Genomic DNA, 23073 nt, shown 5'->3' on the forward strand with positions numbered 1-23073 from the left:
GGAATGTCTCCTCCTGTGTGCTCGCCTTGACTTGAACCCATAAGCCGACGACTATCGCTGCCACACTACCAGGAATAGTCCCTGCCCCAAGCCCAAAGAAGCCCATTTACTATTTTAATGACCAGAACCTGCTAATGTGGGCATGTGAAATGTAACCTTGGAAAGGAATGCTCTCCATACCGGGAAGTCTTTGAGAAGGCTTGAGTTCTTGCCATAACTAAAAATCTGATGATGCATCACTGATGACTTCATCCCCAAATGAAAGCTAGCTGCCTGCGTCCATCATCCTCAGGGAGAATCACACCAAGAAAAGACTGATCGAAAATAACATTTGCTCTATTGAATAAAAGGAAGGAATACACTTTGCGGCCCCTGCTGGAAGGGACTATGTTTCTTCAACAGCACCGATAACAACTGCAGAGGGCTTCACAAAGACCAAAAAAAAGGTGGGGGGGTGCAAAAAGAAAAAGTGACTATTGGAGTTTTTCATTGGGGTTCACGAATGAGGAATGTAGAAGTAAAGGGTCTACCCCCATATGTGGCTTTGCGCCGAGCAGCTCCACACTTCAGAAATCGCTGCACATCCTGGCTCTCTCTTTAGAGGAAGGGAACGGTTCCATGCCAGTTGATGGTGGCTTCTCTCCACTTGGTTCTGATTGCCATCTCCACTGGAGAAAACCGTCTTCCTGGTACATGTTCGTCTTCATGTTGGTTCCTTTCCCAGTGATGGGAGTGAGTATCTGAGTGAGGAACAGCCAGCATTTTTTAAAAAAGATTTTATTTATTTGTTTGAGAGAGAGAGAGAGAGTGAGCAAGAGAGAGCTGGGGGAGGGGCAGAGGGGGAGAGAGAAACAGGCTCCCCGCTGAGCAAGGAGCCGACCTGGGGCTTCATCTCAGGACCCTGGTTTCAGAACCTGAGTCAAAGTCAGATGCCTAACTGACAGCCTCCCAGGCACCCCAAACGGCCAGCATTTAGGCCCTTGCCTATATATACCATTCCAGAGGGAGCCAGGAAGGAAGAAAAACATGATGGGTGGGCAGGAATTGGGCTCGGTGAGCTGTGTTCCTAGAATTGGTTAAGCAGAGGGGGATTCCAGTAGATGGTGTGTAGAAATGCCCTATACAGAACAAGTCTGTGGTAGCATGGGTGCTTGTGTATTTTGAAATATGAATATTGATATATCATGTGATACACATTCCAGCACCATGATGTGACACGTAGAGCCAAGTGTAGGCTACAGGAAGTTATCAGGAAAACCAGGAGGAAGGAGAGCTCATCACTTCTCAGTGCATCTAAGAGTACATTTACATTTTTGTGTGAAGTGTGAGGTAGTTTAGTGAGGTGCTCAAGAACAGGGTTCAAGAATGAGCTTTGTCTTAGGGCACCCGGCTGGCTCAGTTGGTTAAGCGTCTGCCTTCAGCTCAGGTCATGATCCTGGAGTTGTGGGATCGAGCCCCACATTGGGCTCCCTGCACAGGGGGGCATCTGCTTTTACCTCTGCGCCTCATCTTGCTTGTGTTCTCTCTCTGTCTCTTTCAAATAAAATCTTTTAAAAAAGAGAGAAAGAGAGAACCAGCTTTGTCTCATATGCCATTTGAGAAGGTACTTAACATCTCTGAGCCTCGTTTATTCAGCTAGCAACTGTTTATTGGTTACCTCAGTGTCTTCTATGTGAAAATAGATATCATAGTATCTACCTCATAGGATTGCTGGGAGAATTTACTGGGATTATGTGTACAGCTTCCAATACAGTGCCCAGAACAGAATTCTTGCAATGCCTATGAGTTAATACAAACATGTTTTCTGGGGCACCTGGATGGCTCAGTTCGTTAACCATCCGACTCAGTTTTGGCTCAGGCCATGATCTCAGGGTCTCAGGATTGAGCTCTATATCGGGCTCTGTGCTAAGCTCAGAGTCTGCTTGGGATTCTCTCTCTCCTTCTCCCTCTGCCTCTCCCCCCATGCTTGAGCATGTGTGTGCATGCTCTCTTTGTCTCTCTCTCTCAAATAAATAAGTAAATAAATAAATAAATAAAATCTTTTAAAAAATGATGCTTTCCTCAAAGAAGAGAGTAAAGTGGGAACAATATTTTAAGGAACATATTGCCAATGTCCCCCTAAATTAAATGAGCTAATATATATCTTCCATAATTAAAGAAGAATTAGGACCTGCACAGATAAAAGAGTCATTAAGATAATTTTCCAGATTCAGTCATTATCATGAAAAGTTGTTGAACACCAGGCCTGTGATGCTAAAGGCCAAGTCAAACATCAAGCCTCCACCAGTAAGACCAAGATACCCACGACAGACGCCCAGTCTCATCGTGTTTATTCCCTTGTCCAAAAGGCCAGTGCTTAAAGACATTACAAGTTTAGAGACAGTTAAAATTTAGCCTTTTTCCCTTTTGGGTTTAAATGAATATGGTTGTAACTGAAATAAAATGACCTGTGTGGTTGTCTGGTTCTCCCAGTGGACCGGAACCTCTTACATTTTGCTGGGACTATGCCTTGTTATCATGGCTTTCGCAGCGTCTAGCTCAGTGCCTGGCCCTTAGCAGGCCCTCTAATATCTGAAGAGAAATACACTCTCAGTGTGCTGAATTAGGTCACTGGATGGTCATCTGATCAGCTGTAGGATGGAATTGACCGATTGGAACACTCCCTGCCCCGGTCCGTCCATTCTTCCAGTTCTTCCCCTCAGGCATTACATGCCCCGTGCTCACAAGTAAAAGGTCCTGGAGAGGGCTTTTTGCGGATGGGATTCTTTCTCTTTTGTTGTTTCTCCTACCTAGAAGTTGTTTGTTCCTCTGGAAAACTATAAACTCCCAAAATTGAACCAGGAAGAAATTGACAACCTGAATAGACCGATATCTAGTAACGAGATTGAAGCAGTGATCAAAAACCTCCCAAAAAACAAGAGCCCAGGACCTGACAGATTCCCTGGGGAATTCTATCAAACTTTCAAAGAAGAAATAACACCTAATCTCCTGAAGCTGTTTCAAAAAATTGAAGCAGAAGGAAAACTTTCAGACTCTTTTTATGAAGCCAGCATTACCCTGATCCCCAAACCAGGCAAAGACCCTACCAAAAAGAATTTCAGACCAATATCACTGATGAATATGGATGCTAAGATTCTCAACAAGATCCTAGCAAACAGGATCCAACAGCACATTAAAAAGATTATCCACCATGACCAGGTGGGATTCATCCCTGGGTTACAAGGGTGGTTCAACATTCGCAAATCAATCAATGTGATAGAACAAATCAATAAGAGAAGAGAGAAGAACCACATGATCCTCTCAATTGATGCAGAAAAAGCATTTGACAAAATCCAGCATCCGTTCCTGATTAAAACGCTTCAAAGTATAGGGATAGAGGGAACATTCCTGAACTTCATCAAATCTATCTATGAAAGACCCACAGCAAATATCATCCTCAATGGGAAAAAGCTTGCAGCCTTCCCATTAAGATCAGGAACACGACAAGGATGCCCACTCTCACCACTCTTGTTCAACATAGTATTAGAAGTCCTAGCAACAGCAATCAGACAACAAAGAGAAATAAAAGGTATCCAAATTGGCAAGGAAGAAGTCAAACTCTCTCTCTTCGCAGATGACATGATTCTTTATATGGAAAACCCAAAAGACTCCACCCCCAAACTTCTAGAACTCATACAGCAATTCAGTAATGTGGCAGGATACAAAGTCAATGTACAGAAATCAGTGGCTTTCTTATACACTAACAATGAAAATACAGAAAGGCAAATTAGAGAATCGATTCCATTTACTATAGCACCAAGAACCATAAGATACCTCGGAATAAACCTAACCAAAGAGGTTAAGGATCTGTACTCGAGGAACTACAGAACACTCCTAAAATAAATTGAAGAAGACACAAAAAGATGGAAGACCATTCCATGCTCTTGGATCGGAAGAATAAACATTGTTAAAATGTCTATACTGCCCAGAGCAATCTATACTTTTAATGCCATTCCAATCAAAATTCCACCAGTATTTTTCAAAGAGCTGGAGCAAATAATCCTAAAATTTGTATGGAATCAGAAGAGACCCCGAATTGCTAAGGAAATGTTGAAAAATGTTGAAATGTTGAAAAAATGTTGAAAATGTTGAAAAACAAAAATAAAACTGGCGGCATCATGTTACCTGATTTCAAGCTTTACTACAAAGCTGTGATCACCAAGACAGCATGGTACTGGCATAAAAACAGACATATAGGCCAGTGGAACAGAGTAGAGAGCCCAGATATGGACCCTCAACTCTATGGTCAAATAATCTTCGACAAAACAGGAAAAAATATCCAGTGGAAAAAAGACAGTCTCTTCAATAAATGGTGCTGGGAAAACTGGACAGCTATATGCAGAAGAATGAAACTCGACCATTCTCCTCTGTGCTACTTCTAAACCCGCCGCTCTTATTTAAGGCAGCTGCAGACTATCCAGGTTACAATCCTTGGGTTTAGACCCATGGGACTCGTGCGTGGGTTTCATTTCAGAACTCAAGGCCGAGCGTCTTCCTGCAAGGCGAGCATGGACACCCACACAGCGGCGAAACACTGGCACCGTGTCTTTCTGAGCGCCCTAAAGGGCTCAGCACTTAGAGTCTGAAATGCTCACCTACTGTGAGATGCACGGGCTTCTTCTGGGGGTGCCGGCCACCGTACAGGTACAGATCAAAGCGACGCTCCACTCTCCAGTCTGATAAGAGCTGTTTGTTTGTGCCGAAAAGGACACTGGGGTTTCCATTGATGTTGCACAGCCAAATAGGTAATTTGGGGGTCTTCAGCATGCTGCCCACCTGGAAGGGAAGAGGCAAATGCAGATGAACATACAGATTTGGCTGCATCACGGCAGATGCTGATACGTCATCGTAATCAAAAAGCAGCTCGGAGGCTTCTCGTTGCAGGTGCAGGTGCGTGGGCCGCTCTGCGTGCCGTGAGATCTGAAGCAAAGGCTTTGTGGTGAGCAAGTTTACATGCACAAGTGCTGTGGTGTCACCGGGACGCTGCAGAGTGGGCACAGCCTCATGGGAGACATGGAGGCACTCCACGTTTGGAGTTGGCCTTGGAAGTAAAGTAAAGAATAATAGATAAACTGAGACGTAAGTGTAGGGCTGGAATAAGAGAACTTCAACTTGTCTTCATCATTGACTGGTATATTTACTTCTGTGCCCACGATAGGACAGTACTTCATTCAGCAGGTGGTCAGACTTCTGGAAACACCATTTAGAATATAGGAAAAAGAGAATATTTAGAATATAGAAATGGAGAATATTTTGAATGGAGGAAAGAGCTTCCAGGAAGTGAGGGGAAAACATAGACATACATATAAACATTCATACATAGACACATACCAGCATGTTAACACGCACATCAGATGTGAAGATGTACCAAGAGCTGAGCATCCTAGGTTAGCATTACAATAATAATATTAAATTTGCACCTTTAACTAGTTTATCTAGCTTTTGCATGCAACTATCAATTCGGCCTTGAATTCTCATAGCTAGTGAATTAGACGGACAAGAGTACCACTCTGAGAGGCACCTTCTGTAGCCCAGAGAACCTGATATCAAAGTGCATTTCCATATATGATAGCTACCATTTTGTTTAAAGAGACAAGAAAGCACATATTTCTTAAAAGATTGTCATCAAAACTTGTTAATGTTAAAAACTACTTTTTTCTATGTAAAGAAATAAGCATGAACTACCCAGAAAACAACAACAACAACATCATTTTCACGTGATGCCAGGGAGAGCTGTTGGACCCTCAGCCTTGGCGTGTCTGCCTGTAGCCGAAGGGTCCAATTCTGCTTCTTTTCTCCGTTCAGTCCTTAGAGTTGTCCTGTATGTTCAAGAACAAATTCTGTTTTATGGAAAATCCAGCTTTGAAAAATTATCACATTTCATAAACCCACGTATTAAAGGCTAATAACTTGACATTTGGATTTCTCAATAGTTCTATTCAAATCTCTTCCTTTTGCTTTAGTTTAAATTCTTCAGTTGTGGGTGAGGGGGTGATTCGGAAATGCTTTTGTCTTTAAGATCTTCACTTTTCAGCTACCATAGGAAAAACACTGTATTTGAAAGACACAAACTCTGTTTTAGTTAGTAGTTTAAAAAAGCAGTCCAAGCCTAGTGCCTTAATTTGGACATGTTCATAGTGGTTGCAGGATTTGCTTATCTCCTCACAGGAGAATTAGCCCCTCTGCGCTGAGTATAATATGAGCATCTCACATACCAAACGGGCAAGTTGCCCACCAGCTACGTCGGAAATAAAACACAGAGGACGTGCCATGGAAGCCATAGAATGTGTTTACATTCCAAGAATCCACCCACAAGTTCCAAATAACATTGTAACCATTCATTAGCTATAAAACAAGCACTTTCTTTCTTATGCCTTCTTGCGTTGGCACCTTGTGTACTCAGGTTAGACGTAACCAAAATAAGATCTGCAGGACATGGAATTATTAAAGTTGGAAAACTCGGATAAACTAATGAGGAAATTTAGGGCTGTTTGCAAGAAAATGTCACTTCTTTTGCAACCCAAAAGAATTGAATTTGGGCTGATTTTCCACCAATGAAATTCCCTGTAAATTACATCTGGATGGATGTAATAGAATACAGACATGTATGATATTGTTTCTCGGAGTTTTTATAACGTAGGCAAAATTCAGCTGGCACTTGGGTAACTCTCTGGGAGGTGCTGACACCACACTGTTGTTACTTTCGGCAACAATGCAATAGTTTTCTCTTCTGAACCCAAAGCTATTCAAGATTTTATTAGAGTAGGAGGAAGACGTAGCAGTTATAATACAACAATCTCTCACGCCCAAAGTAACCATACAGAGACTGCACACTGGGCAGGCAGAGCCTCGCCTGCCTTCAGAGATTCTAGTAGAAGAGAAAATGGCATGTATGACTGCCAGAGTAGTTTGGCTATTAACTCTAAGAGGCAAGCCTTAAGATTACAGCTGAGAATACACCTGGTTTAAAGTGAGCCCGGAAAAAACAAAATGAAGTCCCTCCCACCTGAATGCAGCCAAATGTTATCTCGCCTTCTTTTCTTAGTAGACCCCATCATGTATTTGACTGGAACTTCCAGTTAAGACTTTGTATTGCTGGGGCGCCTGGGTGGCTCAGTGGGTTAAAGCCTCTGCTTTCCGGGTCATGATCCCAGGGTCCTGGGATCAAGACCCACATCGGGTTCTCTGCTTGGCAGATAGCCTGCTTCCCTCTCTCTCTCTGCCTGCCTCTCTGCCTACTTGTGATCTCTGTCTGTAAAATAAATAAATAAAATCTTAAAAAAAAAAAAAAAGACTTTGTTTTGCTTTTGGGTAGACAGTGCATCAGCTAACCTCCACCCCCAAAAGCCACGTTCTAAATATGTTTTATTGGTGAAATTCCGCCAATGCAGAATTTGTGTGTGTCGCCTCGCGTTGCCATGGTAAAAAAGGAAATTAACTGGTGATACAGTAGTGCTATAAATAAAATACCTTTCTCCTTAAGTTCACTCATTGTGTAATAAGGCCAGTGTTCCATGCAGCAATCAAGCCTCTCATGACATGTATCCTTTAAGCCAGTGTAAAACTATAAGTACAGGATGATGGATGGACAAATTCTAAACACCACAGGGCAAGGATTGAGTCCATGTAATTCTTTTTTTTTTTTTTTTTTTGGCCATCTAGAACAATGGCGCTTAGAATGTTTGCATAATGAGCTTAATATTTCAAGTTTCAAGGGCCCGGTTTGGTAATGGGAATGGGAGAAAGGTGTTGGAGATTTGTGCTTTCTTCCCTGATTCCTGGTGATGATTCGCGTGTGTGACTGTGGAGGGTCTGGCTCTCCTCTCTGCACCTGGAGCACAGAGTGGCTGTAACTCCCCTGGACAAGTTTGCAGGTATGTTGTCTTGTTGGCCGGGTGCTACCTAAGCAACTGGGGGGCGGGGTGCCGGCAGGAGCGCCGTAGGCGGAGCTTCACAGGGTACTTTTCTGGTTGGATTTCTTCCTACTAGTCTCTTGCAAGGGAATTTAAAGTGGGAAGAGGGTATGGCCGGGATGGTGGTGTGCTCCACCAGGGCTGCCAGGGGAGTCGTTTCAGCAAGACCTAAATGACTTCAGTCCCTTCTAAAAATCAGAGTTGCTTTTTCTTCTCCATGGCAGGTGCGAAGATAATGTGAACCTCCTAAGGCTTTCCAGATGGTGTTAGACTCAAACTGCTTTATGTTCTCACTTAGGTATTGGAACCTCACACTCAAACCTGTACCTTCAAATAGAAAAGTGACGGGAGGCTTCAAAATAGTGCCTCAGCTTGTGGGTAGCTGGCTGTGTTCCGAGGGAACTGTCAGTCTGGTGGGCTCTGGGGGGCTTGCCGTGGCATCTAATGAGAACTCCATTTCTTTTTTTTTTTAAATCTCACCCACTGGGCTGTGACATTGCGATTGAAAGACGTGTGTTTTTGCAGTCTCTGCGATTTTATCCCAGAGTAAGAAGAGATTTACTTTAGGAAGACAGATGTAGCCTCATAAGATGGGTTTCACCTGGACAGCGGGATCTTTTAGCATGTTGGGGTTTATTTTTGAACTCCGAAACCTTTCTTATATTCGATTTTTATTATCAGTGGATACATGTAATCTTCCGATTTGTAGCCTCACCCCAGGCAGGAGCTGCTATATACCCATACAGCACTTAAGTACCTGTTTGGCACGTTCAGGAATCCTGGGTGGAGGAGTGACCCTGCTCAGAGCAAAAAGGAAGGGGTTTGACCGTGGGGGTCTTCCATCCAGTGATACAGAGAGCACCGTTCTGGAACCCCATCTAGGTCTTTCTGAGCAGACTTCTGCTGTGTAAGGTATTTCAGTTCTACGATAGAATATTCTGAAGTATGAGGCTTCGGATGCACTGAGGTCACATGTGTCTTCTGTTAGCACCTCTCAGTGCCACCAAGCACGTCCTTCGGTAGTATACCTGAAAGACACGGTGTGACAAACCAGCAGGCGAAGGGGGGCGGATACTTTTCAGAGGGTGTGCCCCAAGTACGTGTTGTTCACAGTCACCTCCAACTCACAAGGGTTTTCACCTAAAAGTCAATGTATAAATTTCTAGCTTTTGGAGTCATGCTTTCCAAAACCTAGCCATGGTATTGCCACCATCTAAATGTTAGAGTCTAGGGTGCCTGCAGGGCTCAGTTGCTTGAGCATCCAACTCTTGATTCTGGCCTGGGTCACAATCTCAGGGTGCTGGGATCAAGCCCCGCTTTGGGCTCTGAGTTTGGGGGAGAATCTGATGGAGGATTCTCTTTCCTTCTGCCCCTCCCCCTACCCGCACAAGTGTTCTCTCTCTCTCAAATAAAAATAAATAAATCTTAAAAAAAATAAATATTAGAGGGGTGCCTGAGTGGCTGAGTCAGTTCAGCATCTGCATTCAGCTCAGGTCATGATCCCAGAGTCCTGGGATCGAGTCCCGCATTGGGCTCCTTGTTCAGTGAGGAACCTGCTTCTCCTTCTCCCTCTGCCTTCCCCACCACCCCCACTCATGCTTGTTCGCTCGCTCTCTCAAATAAATAAATTAAATCTTTAAAAATAAATAAATAAATAAATAAATGTATGTTAGAATCTAACATCAGTGTACTTACAACAGATTATAGATGACATGATACAAATCTATATCTATATGTAAATATGAAGATATGATAGATTATAAAAGCACTCATGATAGAGTATAATCCCCAAACTGGCATTTTGTATTGATGACTTTACCAGAAGACAAGAAAAGATGGTAATGACAGACAGCACAGCCCAGTGGGCAGAGCCTCGGCTCTGATGTGGGTGGAGCAGGCATCCTAACCCTGGCTCTGACACCGCACTGGGGGCCAAGGGCAAGTGCCTACACCTTGCTCTGTCTGGGTTTTCTCAGGTCTAAAATCAATGGTCAAACCACGGACACTGGACTGAAACTAGCACTTCCACCTTTGCGTGGAAGTAGGGATTAGATGAAATAAGGAATTCTTGAGAACGAATGGCTCAGAGAGAGCCTAGCACACAGGGCATGCTCTGTACAAGAGGCTGTTAACACTAAAATGAACAAATAAGCTTCATATAGACTTCCTTTAATCACCATCTCCAGGGATAGTGAAAAAATATCTCAAATTATACCTATATATATAAAACATAATTATAGATATAATTATTTGAGTAATATAGATGAGTTATGGATTGCTTTTTACCCCCAGATAATGAGCGGATATAAAAAGAATAAAAAAGCCCCTTCCGATAAAACTTTATATGTATACATGTATATGTCTAATGTATTCATATAGCTCAGCAGCTCAAGTAAGAAAACTAGCCGCCAGCCAGCATTTGCTCTTTAATACATTTGTTCTGAAACCAAACTCCAAGTGCATGACAGAGACAACATAATAAACATCCTTGGGGTTTTAAGCCATTAGTGCACAATTGCAGGCAATTTTCACTGAGGGAAGGACTCATAGGAGTCTCCCTGGAGAGAGAACACAGAGTCCAAGAAGGAAGGCTGAAAAGTCACATGAGTCCCTTTTTGAAAGGACAGAAGCATTGTAGATATGACTTCTATGGAGATTTTAAAGTGAACGCGAGCAGTTTCCGTGCTGTGCCCTACTTCCGATTTATGAGTGAGCATTTACACGTTGGTCCTGTTGTCTGGTCCATTTTGCCACATTAGTCACTTTCTCAGTAGGAAAGCTCTTACTTGTTACCTCATGCCTTGGCCTTTTGGCTTACTTTAAGGTCCCGACAAACATCCGCTTTATTACTGGAGGGTACTTTGGGCTCTGCAGGTAATTTTCTGTGAAGCATGATTTAGCAGCTCTACTGGGCTGAGCTGACTTGTGCAGAAAGAAATGTGCTCCGGAGAAAATGGTAGTGCTGGATCTCTGTGAATTCTTGACTCTTTGAGGCATGCGCTCTCTTTCTCTCAGTCTCTCACTCTCTCTCTCCCTTTCTCTAGCATCTCCTTTGACATGGTCCCTTTTCTCAGAGCCACTTAGTAGCTCTTTAGCAGACACCTACTTAATTTTAATTTAAGATAAGGTCGGAGACTGGTCCCTAAAGCCTTGCAAGTGTTTACAGGAGCAGAAGGCTGTCACCACTTGAAAGAAGATAGTCTTTCCTGTGATGTTAGTTGCAATAGCTAGTTTTCCAATTCTGCATACGTGGATTTAGTCAGTTAGGTCTAAGGAGAGTTTTTGTCCTTCCTTTAAAGCATTAGCTTGACCAAGGCAATTCTGTCCCCCCATAGAATGTTTGGTAGGGTCTGAAGACATTGTTGGTTGTCACATCGAGGGGCGGAGCTAGAGGCATCTAGTGGGTGGAGGCCAGGAATTCTGCTAGACACCCCACAATGCACAGGAGAGCTCCCACCCACAAGCACATTCTCCAGTCTGAAATGTCGGTCATGCTGAGGTTGGGCAGTTCTGATCTAGAACAGAAGTTTCTAAACCTGGCTGCCCATAAGAATCTCTTATGGGTTTTAAAATCCTAATGCTCAGATGCTCTCTAGACCAAATGGAATAGGGTCATTGGCTAGGACTGGCTACGCAATTGTAGCCCAGTGCAAAATGAAAATGTGGAGACCCTCATTCAAAAATTAGTAAGAATTTAAAGGGATGACAGGAGAGCATTAGACTGAGGGCAGGGTCTTCTGAGTGTGGGGCCCTGTGTGCCCACTCTGGTCCTTCACACATGAACCTGATGGTGTTCTGCGGGATGACCTGGGCATTGGTAGTTTTAAAAGCTCTCAAAGTGGGCCAATGACTTCAACAGACCCCCCCATGAAATGAAATATACAGATTGCAAATGAGCATATGCAAAGATGTTCCACATCCCATATTATCCGGGAAATGAGAATGAAAACAGCAATGAGATACCATGATAACCCTCTGAGAATGGCCAAAATCCAGAACACTGACAACACCAAATGCTGGTGAAGATGTGCAGTGAGGAAGTCTCACTTGGTGCTGGTGGGGATGCAAGAATGAACAGCCACGTTGGAAGACAGCTGGGCAGTTTCTTATGAAACTAAACACTCGGGGTGCCTGGGTGGCTCAGTGGGTTAAAGCCTCTGCCTTTGGCTCAGGTCATGATCCCAGGGTCCTGGGATCGAGCCCCACATCGGGCTCTCTGCTCAGCAGGGAGCCTACTTCCCCCCCTCTCTCTGCCTGCCTCTCTGCCTACCTGTGATCTCTCTCTCTCTCTCTCTGCCAGATAAATAAATAAAATCTTAAAAAAAAAGAAAGAAAATTAAAAAAACAAAACAAAACAAAACCTGAACACTTTTGTCATATATCCGGCAGTCATGCTCCCTGGTGTCTGTCTAAGGATGGTAAAACCCTAAGTCCACATAAAAACCTACACACAGATGTTTATAGCAGCTTCATTCATATTTGCCAAAACCTGGAAGCAACCAAGATGTCTTTCGTAGGTGAATGGAAAAATACACCTTGGTACATCAATGGAGTATTACTTAGGTAATGGAATGTTATTCAGCACTCTAAAGAAATGAGCAATTGAGCTGTGAAAAGACAGGGAAGAACCTTGAACTTATATATTACTAAGTGAAAGAAGCCAATCTGAAAAGGCTACGTACTCGATCATTCCACCATGTGACATTCTGGAAAAGGTAGAACCATAGATGATGGTAGAAAGATGAGTTTGTTGCTTCGGATTGGGGGAGGGAGGGATGACAAGTTAGAGCATGGAGGATTTTAGGGCAGTGAAACTACTCTGTATCATGCTGTAATGGTGGACACATGTCATTACACATTTGTCCAAATCCATACGGTACACCACACCGAGTTGGTAATGTAAACTGTGGACTTTGGATAATCACGATGTGTCACCATGGGCTCACCAACGTAACAAACATGCCAATTCTGGTGGGGGATGTTGATAATGGGGAAGGCTATGCATGTGTGGGGGCAGGGAATATATGGGAAATCTCTGTACCTTACTCTTAATTTTGTTGAGGAAAAAAAACTGCTCTGAAATATAAGTTGATTAGAAAACCAAACTCTCCAGGTGATTTCAGTGCGCAGCCAGTGCTGAGAGCACTGTTCTCCATCATTTACTGTCTAGCTCCTTCCCCAGACGGTCAGTGTCTGTGTTAAGTACTGGCCCATGTGTGACTCATCCTTTGTATCTGGACACAGAGCCTCACAATTGGGAGATGATCAATGAGCACGGCCTTTATCATCATTATACGCTTATATGTGTCCAGGTCACTCTGCTTTCCAACAGGCTTTGGCATTCATGATCTAGTTTGCTCTTCACATCTGTCGCGTGGTTGCAGAACAGGTGTTAGGACACTAGCCTGAGATGAGGAAACCACTGTAGAGAGGGTGAGTGACCGGCCCAAGTCACACCCCGTGAGGGGCAGAAGGGCAGAACCTCCAGGTTTTCCGGTCAGGGCCGCTTCCTGCACGTTACGATACCCCCTTCACTATATTCCGGGTTTCCAAAGCACGGCACAAGTGCCATTTGGTGGCCTGTGGCAGGAAGCCAGTGGCCCAGGGGTAAGCTTTAAAACAAAATCTGTTTATTTACTTCTTTGAAGCATCAGGGGGGAAAAAAATAATGAGCATGTCAAGTCTGTGGCTTGTATTACTGCTGCAGAAATGGTTATATTCAAATTTTTAAAGTGAGTTGATTTAAAGAAAAATATTAATCAAATAATGGCAGAGCGTGCAGCAGGTGTGGAGCTGTGACAAAGCCACGAATTACCTATGCCAATGACTGAAATGCAAGAAACGCTGCTTTAAATCTCAGTAGTTTATAGTGAGAATTGAGTGAAATCGTGTGAAAGAGCTTTGTAATCATAGACAAAACAGTCAAATTACAACTGTTGCTTTTGTGACCCCTGCTCCTTGAAACTTGCCCCTCGTGTGTCTGGCCATTTTTCTCCAAACTTAAGTCTTGGCCTGTTACTGGGCTGGGAGAGGTGAGGAGTGCTTGACTGTGACTGCCAAGTGACCGTGTGTGGTTGGAAAAAAAAAAAGAGAGAAAAATAGGTAAAGTGAAATCTATAGTTCTCTTCTTTGTGGCTTAGTTTTCCTGTTTATTCTAGATCTATCAAATCCTAAAATGAGTTCCCAGATTATCTAAAACCAAGTGATTAGGAATTTTATAACAATAACAAATCCCTTCTCTGTCCAGGGTATATTCCAAGCATGGTCTCTCACACCTGTGCCGTGGAACTCTTTGCATCCTTTAAATATGACGAAGGACATACATTTGTTGGCACATACAGATATCTGTGTTAGATGATAGAAATCAGGTTTCCATAGAGTAAGCAGAGGATATATTTATATAAGAAAGAAAAAGAAAAGGAAGCTTTGCTGAAAGGATTGACCCCCCTGGGTGATGGGAATGGGTTCTTTTTTTTTTAACTTGTAACTTCTCTGTCACTTTTTGTTTTTCTGTGAGGGTCCTAGATTCCAAACTCAAGGAATAATAAGCAAACTTTGGACATGCTTGTATGCAAAATGTACTTAATTCTGCTATGGTCAAGCTCTACTTCTCTGGTGCCCTCAGCTACATGGTTTGTAGGTATAACGGGATGTGGATTTCATGAATAAGGCATTGTGGCTGAAGCCAACAGCAGGAGGGGAGACAAGTGAAGCTCCGGGTATAAAGGGATCTTTTAAAGCCTGACGTCTCGTGCTCGAAAAGGATTTTGAGCTGAACTGGGAGGGTGAAGGACAGAACAGGCACTGAGCAGCAAGGCTCTCCTTTGGTGCTGGTGGCTGGGAGAGGTCAGGGCGGGTGAAGGGCTTGGGGGGAGGGGTAATTCCTATTGAATTACATCCCAGCTAATTTCCTGGCCACTCCAGAGAAGAGTGGCTTTTCACTGAACCCACCTTGCCTTCCCTGGGTTTTAGGATGGAGATCTTTGTGAAAATATCACAGAAGCATCTTTGATTTGCGGTTTGGGGTGGGTCTGTTTGCTTTCTCACCCTCTCTCCTGTTTGTTTCTGCGGAATCACATCTTACTTAATTCTCTGGTTATTTTTTTCAATGGCACATTCTACTTTCTGCTTGTTAGAGGTTGTAAATCTCCTGGGCTGGAAATCTTTTTGAGAGGAATTTAAGGGAGGAGTGGGGCAGAAGGCTTTTTTCCCCAGTGATTTTTTTTTTAAACTTTAAGCAATGGATAGAAAATATGTATCATTTGCATAAACAAAGATTTGGGAAGATAGCCATGGGCTGCTGAGAATATTGATTTCTGAGAAGGAGGCCTGTAGCTGGATAGGGAGAGAGGAGGCTTGCCTTTCATCTGTATATTTCAAATATTTTTTTTCCAAAAAAGTTATTTGCCTGTTACTTATATTACCTGTACTCTAGATAAAAATGCATATGATAAAATATGGAGCAAGCACAGTAGACTTGGATATTTACATTGAAACTCTGAAAGTCTCTCTGTTTGTATGCGTGTATGTCGTGGGTGGGAGGTAGGCAGGAATATAGTAAAGGAAAAAGTTAGCTCAGATTTTCATTGCCTTAATATAGAGACTGAAAAAAATACCAAAACATTGACACTCTGGTTGTGTGCTTGAGAACCCAAACACACTCACCTGCGAAAGTCTATCATCCTCTGAGACATCCTTACACCACCGCAAATACCCAACCTCACTTCGGGTCAGGACTCCATGTAATACTTCTTGCGACTCTCCCCTCTGATAGCCATTGAAGACATTTGGGCTGGCTCTTCCGGTCAGAATCATGTTCAAAACTGCCTAGATGATATAGTTTACAAATGTTTACATTTTAGGTAGTGACGACAGAAGGACTGAATTTCTTTTTTCTTTTAATAATCACTGCAAAATTTTACCAGTTTTACTTAAAAGAATGAAATGACATAATATCTAATTCGGGAAAAACACATCGCAGACATTAGTGACTTTGTTTCTTCAGCCACACCCCAGAGATCCTCACGCGCCCCACTCAGATCTCTTTGCCCCCCTTCCCTTTCCATTTCTTTTAGACTCTGCTTTCCATAGTTGTGATTTAAGAAGCAGTACATGAAGCTGTTGTTATAGTACTTTTCTTTCCATTACTAGGGATTCCTGGTGGGCTTTGTCAAGGTATTTTCTAACAGGTCTGTAGAATCTCAGTGATGTGGGGCTCTCAGAGGTAAACTGGGAAGACCGTGGTGGAAATTAGAAGGTAGACTCTGATAACAAACTCAGGGGAGCATCTTCTTAGTCTTTCAAAGATAACTCGGTTACTCATCACTTCAGGAGAGAATATGCTTAATTGGAAAAAAAAAAAAAAAAGCCTATTTCAGATTCTACAAGAGAAAGGCAACACCTCCCCACCTACCTGCCTGCACAGGAAACTCCCAGCACTTGGTTGTAGCAGATGAGTGGTGGAAGCATCCAGGTCCTTCTGAAGCCTGCGGAATGCGAGGCGCCATCAGCCTTCGGTCAGAGACAAGGACCGCAGCAGCACCCTGCAGCCTCTCCTTCCTCCACCTCCCAGCACAAAGCAGCGGTTGAGTGAGTCTGCCTGGTCACTGTCCCTCCCGTGTGCCTCGCACCTTCTCGTCTCTCACCGGAAAAGCCTCTGGGATGGAGGCGGCAGAGGCGATGGGGAAAAGCTAGGGATGCAGCTGGGGGAAGGGGGAAGGCCGAAGTGACAGATTCCTATGTGTGTGTGCTCTCTGTGGGTGCTGGATGCGGTGGAGAGACTGTTTGCTCTGAGTGACAAGGCACGCTTGGCTTAGGACAGTGACACACGACCACTCCAGAGGGTGCTGGCCCAAACTGAGTTGAACAGACTGTTAAGTGAAAAATACCGGTTTGGGGGTGAAGCCCGTTTCCTGACTGTATCACCGGAGAGCAGGGGTGGCAGTCCTGCCCTGGACCGTGTGAAGCCAAGGTGGAATGGGGCTCCAGTTCTCTCCCAGGGAGAGGTGCTGAGGACTGGCGTGTGAACTGTAATGTGTTCTTGAAGGAAACTATTCACAGGACAGGAGGTCATACGTTTCTGTGAATGGAACTAAAAACTTCGGTCAAGCACCATGAGTGCCTTGGTGCCATCAGATATAATTCAGGGCAGCATTGCCCAAAGTGTGGCATGATTTAAAAAATAAATGAATATATATATTTAGTAATGTGCTTAATACATTTTTCTTTTGTACAGCAAATACATGATTAAAAGGATATGGGGGGGCCTGGGTGGCTCAGTGGGTTAAGCCTCTGCCTTCGGCTCAGGTCATGATCTCAGGGTCCTGGGATCGAGCCCTGCATGGGGCTCTCTGCTAAGCAGGGAGCCTGCTCCCCGCCCCCTCCCCTGCCTGCCTCTCTGCCTCCTTGTGATCTCTCTCTCTGTGTCAAAAAAATAAAAATAAAAAAATAAAAGGATATGGATGTTTAGGAAGAAGTTAATATCTAAATATGTCATTTAAAGTAAGCTGTTAAGCAAATAATAATACAGAACACAAAAATATGATGACATCGTGCAAAAGGCAAGTGTTAGGAATGCTGCTTTCGGGCTTGTAACTCTTCCTCCCAGGAGGCTCTCTATCTCTCTTTGACTCTCAAGAGGTTACCTTCCTTTCAGAGCCCAGAAGAAAGTACACTTCTTCTAAGAAGCCTTCCTTGACTAGTCTGTCAGCTGGGGACCCTTCCTCCTCTAGAACCCCTACTACTCCTTGTCTTTACGCCTCACTGGGTACACGAATTACCACCTGTGCCATGCTCAGTATCTCTGTGTATATGTCCTGTCTTTCCCAGAGCAGATCCTGCAGGTCAGGCCATCTCTTTTTTTATTTGTTATTTCCCATGGTGCCAAGAACAGGGCTTTGCATATCACAGAGACGAAATAAATATCTGTGAATATATTTTCTTGTGTCTATAAGTCATAAAATAGTTTTATCATGACAATTATGCAAATATGCTTTGGAGTTATCTGTCCATCTTTATAACCACCAGAAGAAGGAAGCCACCACTGTCCTAGAAAAGCAGAATCAAATCTTCCTGATGACATCTACTCACTCGTTATTATGGCCAAACCGACTATAGAAAAGGACGAAGCAGCAGAAGAGCATCGACTAGAAAAAAAACTGTACTCATGTTTCCAACAGGGCATGAAAATATTTTCCAATGCGAGAGGACATCACTTACGTGATCGCAGAGCAATAGGAAATGCCCGGGCAGATATTCATTGAATTTACCTTTCAAATGTTCTGGAGAAGATGAGGCTGTAAAGAAACAAGATGACACCATGGCTTCCTTCCCCTTTGAACTGTTTGGGGGGGACAAAAAGAAAAAAAAAAAGCATGTTTGGCTAAAAGCAATGCAGCTATGTATATCTCTAAGCATATATTCAAGGATTTATACCCAAGAAGCTAGAAAAGCTGCTAATAGAACAGTTTCCCTGGGTCATCTTCACTCTTGAACGCATCCTTCCTCGTTTCAGGCACTGTCGTTCTCTTGCTTTTCGACCTCTTTTTCTTTCCTCCATATCTATCACATGGCTGTCTTTGAATTCTGGCTCAGGTGTAGTATATCTTTCCTCTCCATTTTTCCGGCGTCCATCCTTAGCCCAGGCCCTCTGTGTGCTCTTGGCTGGCGCCCTTCCCAGCCTCTCCCTGGCTGGGGCATCCCTCCCTCCTTGTTGCCCCAGGGGAGCAGAGATGCTTTATAGAAATAGCTTTGGAGTTACACAGATCTACGTTCAAAACAGTTCTACTCTCACTCCCAGTTACTGACATGCTTGAGTTTCACTTTCCTCATCTACAGTTGCAGATAAAGTACAGATTTGTTGCAAAAGTTAAATGGCATCTTGCACAGTACCCGCCTTCGTGCTTGGAACATGCAAGAACCAAGCAAAATTAGTATCCGTCCCTCTTTAAGGCACTTCTCCCCTGTCTCTTCTCTGGCCCAGGTTATTTTTTCTGCTCACGAGTTTCCAAAGGTGCCCTGTGATCTCCAGGCTCAAATCCAAATTGCCCAAGCCACATTCAGGTAGTAGGCCTTAGCTTTATGTCAATTCTCTGCCTGCTGAAAACTAGCGCCTTGGCTGCCTTTCAAGGTTCCCAGGGTTAAAACCTCTCCTTTAAAGGCACTGTATCAGGAAGGCTTCCACTAAAATGCAGGTGCTTTCCCTTTTATGGATTAATTTGTCCCCTTCACGCTCTGTGAACTGGCAGAGGCAGGACCCTCAGGTGGAACAAATTCCAGTGCCATAGGAGCCAGACAGGAACCCAAATGGGTGTCCTGCAGAGTGTGAGAGAAATGGGGGGAGGTGAGCCCTGAGGCAAACCGGGATGCTGGCCTTTCAGTTTCCTATTACTTCCTATTACTGCCATAACAAATCACCACAGACTTGGTGGCGCAAAACAACCCAAATTCATTGTCTTATGGTCTCATAGTCTGGGAAGTTCAACATGAGTGTCACTTCTTGAGTTTGATTCAAACTGCTGGCCAGCCTGGGTTTCTTCTGCAGGCTTTATGGGCCATGCTGTTCACTTCCTTTTCCAGCTTCTTCTTCTTCTTCTTTTTTTTTTTTTTTAGATTTTTATTTATTTATTTGAGAGAGAGAGAAAGAGAACCTGAGTGGGGAGGAGAAGCAGAGGGAGAAGGAGAGTCCCTGGTGAGCAGGGAGTGACGCCAGGCCTGATTCCAGGACTCCAGGGTCACGACCTATGCTGAAGGCGGAGGCTTAACCAACTGAGCCACCAGGCGCCCCCTTTCTCCAGTTTCTCGAAGCTGTCCTTATCCATGGCTCATGATCCCACATTGTGACCAAAGATGGTATTCCTCTTCTCCCTCTGCTTCTCCCCTCACACCTCTTTCTTTCTCCTGACATCTATTTTCCCTATAAGCCTCTTCTTATTAATTGGGCCCACCAGGAAAATTCAGGATAATCCCCCTATTTTAAGATCTTCAACTTAGGGGCACCTGGGTGGCTCAGTGGGTTAGGGCCTCTGCCTTCAGCTTGGATCGTGGTCCCGGAGTCCTGGGATCGAGCCCTGCATCGGGCTCTCTGCTCAGCGGGGAGCCTGCTCCCCCGCCCCCCCCCCCGCCTGCCTCTGCCTACTTGTGATCTCTGTCAAATAAATAAATAAAATCTTTTAAAAAAAAATGATCTTCAACTTAATCACATCTGCAAAGCCCTTTGACCTGGTAGGTGGCATCAACAAGCTTTTCACAACTTGTCCAAGGGGAGTCGGGCCCCCATGTCAGCTAATTTGAGGACATGCTAGAAGATAGGGCTAATGCAGCCAGATTTTCTGATTTGGGGGGAAAAGCTAAAAAATCTGGGTTTTTATGTGGAATTTCCTGATTGTTTTTGACAGTTGCTAAGTCAAATTTTTATTTATTTTTTATTTTTTATTTTATTTTATTTTATTTTATTTTTTTCAAATTTTTAAAAATACAACACGGTGTGGGCTACTGCTGCCGATCGCATATGATGGGTATATTCGTTTCCTAGGACTGCTATAACAAATTGCCAGAAATCTGAAGGGCTTTAAACAATAGGAATTTATTCTGGCACAGTTACGAAAGCTGGACATCTGAAATCTAGGTGTCAGAGCACGGCCATGCTCTCGCTGAGGGCCATAGGGAAGGATCCTTCCTGGCATCTTGGAGTTTCTGGTGGCTTCTGGAAAGCCCTGGAATGCGGTGGCTTGTCGGCTGCACCACTCCCGTCCGTCTGCCTGCTTTATCCCAGGGTGTTCTCCCTGCCTGTCTGCGTCTGTATCCACATTGCCCTTTTCTTCTTCTAAAGATACCAGTCCCTGGAGTGGAGCCGAGCCTAATCCAGCATGCCTCCTTCTTTACTTGATTACATTTGCAAAGACCTCCTTTCTGAATAAGATCACCTCCACAAGTACTGGGGGTTAGGACTTGCCCATATCTTCTTGGGGGATGAAATTCAGCCCATTACAATAGGTCTTGCTATCCACACATTGCTCTCAGAGCTCCATCTTGAGATTTCTGTCTCAAGGTGTGATGCAGGAACGGGACATGGGACTGGTGCATCCTGAATGGGCTTTGGTAATGGTCTAGTGTGGGGGTTCATTGTAATGGGCAGTCCCTGGTTGGGGATGCCCTTGAGAGAAGCATCAAGCGTGGGGCCAACGCTGCCCTGGGGAGGCTGTGGTGACAGTCAGCACGGGTCTGTCTGACCCAAGAAGCCCTGCTGTGCCACGCTCGCCCATGCCAGGCGGTCTGCCCCTGCTTTGGGGCCATATTGCTGATCCCCGCTTGACTCTCAGTCTTTAGTGTGCACAGTCGCAGCTCTGACCCTCTGATTCTCCACTCTGGCTGCACTGAGGAAGCCCTTGCCGATGTGGGGACCCTTCCTAGTGAATCAGACTACCCCAGGCCTAAGTGCAACACACACAAGACAAAGAAGAAAGGGCTTCCCTCTCTTTGCTGGAAGGCACCTTTCTTACATGGTCCGCTCTCTCTGAGTCACCCTGTCAAACCTCTCCTGCCCACAACAGAGTCCCTAAGCCGGCTTCTAATTTAATATTCCATGTCAGTATTAAAATCTATCATCTATCCTGTGGGTTTCTTAGTTTCTTAGTTTTTATATTGAGGCCAGAAATAACCGTAAATTTAGTAGTTTAAATAATACAAATTTTGAAACTCCTATAACACTGTATGTTAACTATGCTGGAATTAAAATTAAACACTTAGGGCGCCTGGGTGGCTCAGTGGGTTAAGCCGCTGCCTTCGGCTCAGGTCATGATCTCAGGGTCCTGGGATCGAGTCCCGCATCGGGCTCTCTGCTCAGTGGGGAGCCTGCTTCTCTCTCTCTCTCTCTCTCTGCCTGCCTCTCTGCCTACTTGTGATCTCTCTCTGTCAAATAAATAAATAAAATCTTTAAACACTTAATAAAATATAATACAAACTTATTGTCTTACAATTCTGGAGGTCAACAGTCCAAAATGGGTCTAGCTGAGCCAAAATTGAGATGTCAGCAGGCCTGCTAGGGGCTCAGGGAGAGAATCTGTTTCCATGTCTCTTACAGCTTCTGGTGGCCCTGTCCCCCCACCCCCCATTTGCAGCTTCAAAGGCAGCAAGGGCAGGTGACACTGCTCTTCCATCACACCCTCTGACTTCTGCTTCTGTCTTCTTCCGTATTTCAGGGCCCTTGTGATTACATCAGGCCCACCTGGGTAATCCAGAGAACCCACCCTATTTTAAAGCATTGCGTCATGGCGCAGAATTGTTGAGTCACGGTGTTGTGCACCTGAAGCTAATATAACGTGGAATTATCACCTACACTTAGATAACATAAATTTTAAAAAATGAAAAAATTAAGTCATCTGATTAGCCACCTTAATCCCCCTTTTCTCTGAAGGTTCCAAGGGGTAGGGTATGGACATCTTTGTGCGGCGTGGGGGAGGGGGACTTTCTTCTGCCGGCCACACAGACCTATGAGATGGCGGGGGAGGTAGGCCTCAGGTAACCAGGCTAATCAAGATCGTATGGCCAATGTGTGGCTGAGAACTCAAGCTGGAGCTTTCTGCCTTTATTGCCTTTGGAAGGAACAGAGCGGTGAGTTTCATGGAACACATTTCCCCCTTCTGTATGATCCATACTTGCATGGCTTCATGGTAACCCTGCTAACTGTCCTCTTTTACCCCTGAGGGTTCTGATTCTTTAGATACGCAGCATTCATTCCTTTCCCTGCAAAGGAATCTTAAAAGAGCACCTTAGATTTTCCACCAACACTGTCCTGTTCTGGGAAGTGGGCAGGAGCCATGGACAGAAGGACAGAAGGACACTGTGCTGGTAGAACAGATGAAATGGAGCCACCTCTCTCAGACCAGAACTCCTTTCCTTGGAGTCAGGGTGAATGGTCATTTTGGCACCTTAGACTAGGTAGGGCCTTCGTTGTCGAGCGTTTTTATGTTTTATCCGTTAGATGAGGCAAGACTGCTTTGACATACTCTTTCCACAAAAGAAATCTTGGCATATGCCCTCTATAGTATTATTCTCTGGGTTTGATTAGTCAGGGACAAAGAGGCAATTGTGAGTGGCCTGTGTGTGAGCTGGCCTCTTTTTA

General features: G+C 44.3%; 1 protein-coding gene across 1 annotated transcript in view; it reads right to left on the reverse strand.

Annotated features, from left to right (window-relative positions):
- Positions 1 to 597: 597 nt before the first annotated feature.
- Positions 598 to 23073, reverse strand: part of MINDY4B (MINDY family member 4B) — a gene marked incomplete at both ends in the record, with an annotated part of 36899 nt that continues 14423 nt past the window's right edge. Inside the window, 5 exons of the mRNA XM_080801878.1 lie at positions 598 to 740; positions 4635 to 4815; positions 15618 to 15779; positions 16366 to 16438; positions 18221 to 18291. Coding sequence (XP_080658004.1) covers positions 598 to 740; positions 4635 to 4815; positions 15618 to 15779; positions 16366 to 16438; positions 18221 to 18291 — 630 coding nt within the window. The remainder of the gene's footprint in view (positions 741 to 4634; positions 4816 to 15617; positions 15780 to 16365; positions 16439 to 18220; positions 18292 to 23073) is intronic.

The sequence above is a fragment of the Martes martes genome (genome assembly GCF_963455335.1).
Source record: "Martes martes genome assembly, chromosome: 1".
NCBI lineage: Eukaryota > Metazoa > Chordata > Mammalia > Carnivora > Mustelidae > Martes > Martes martes.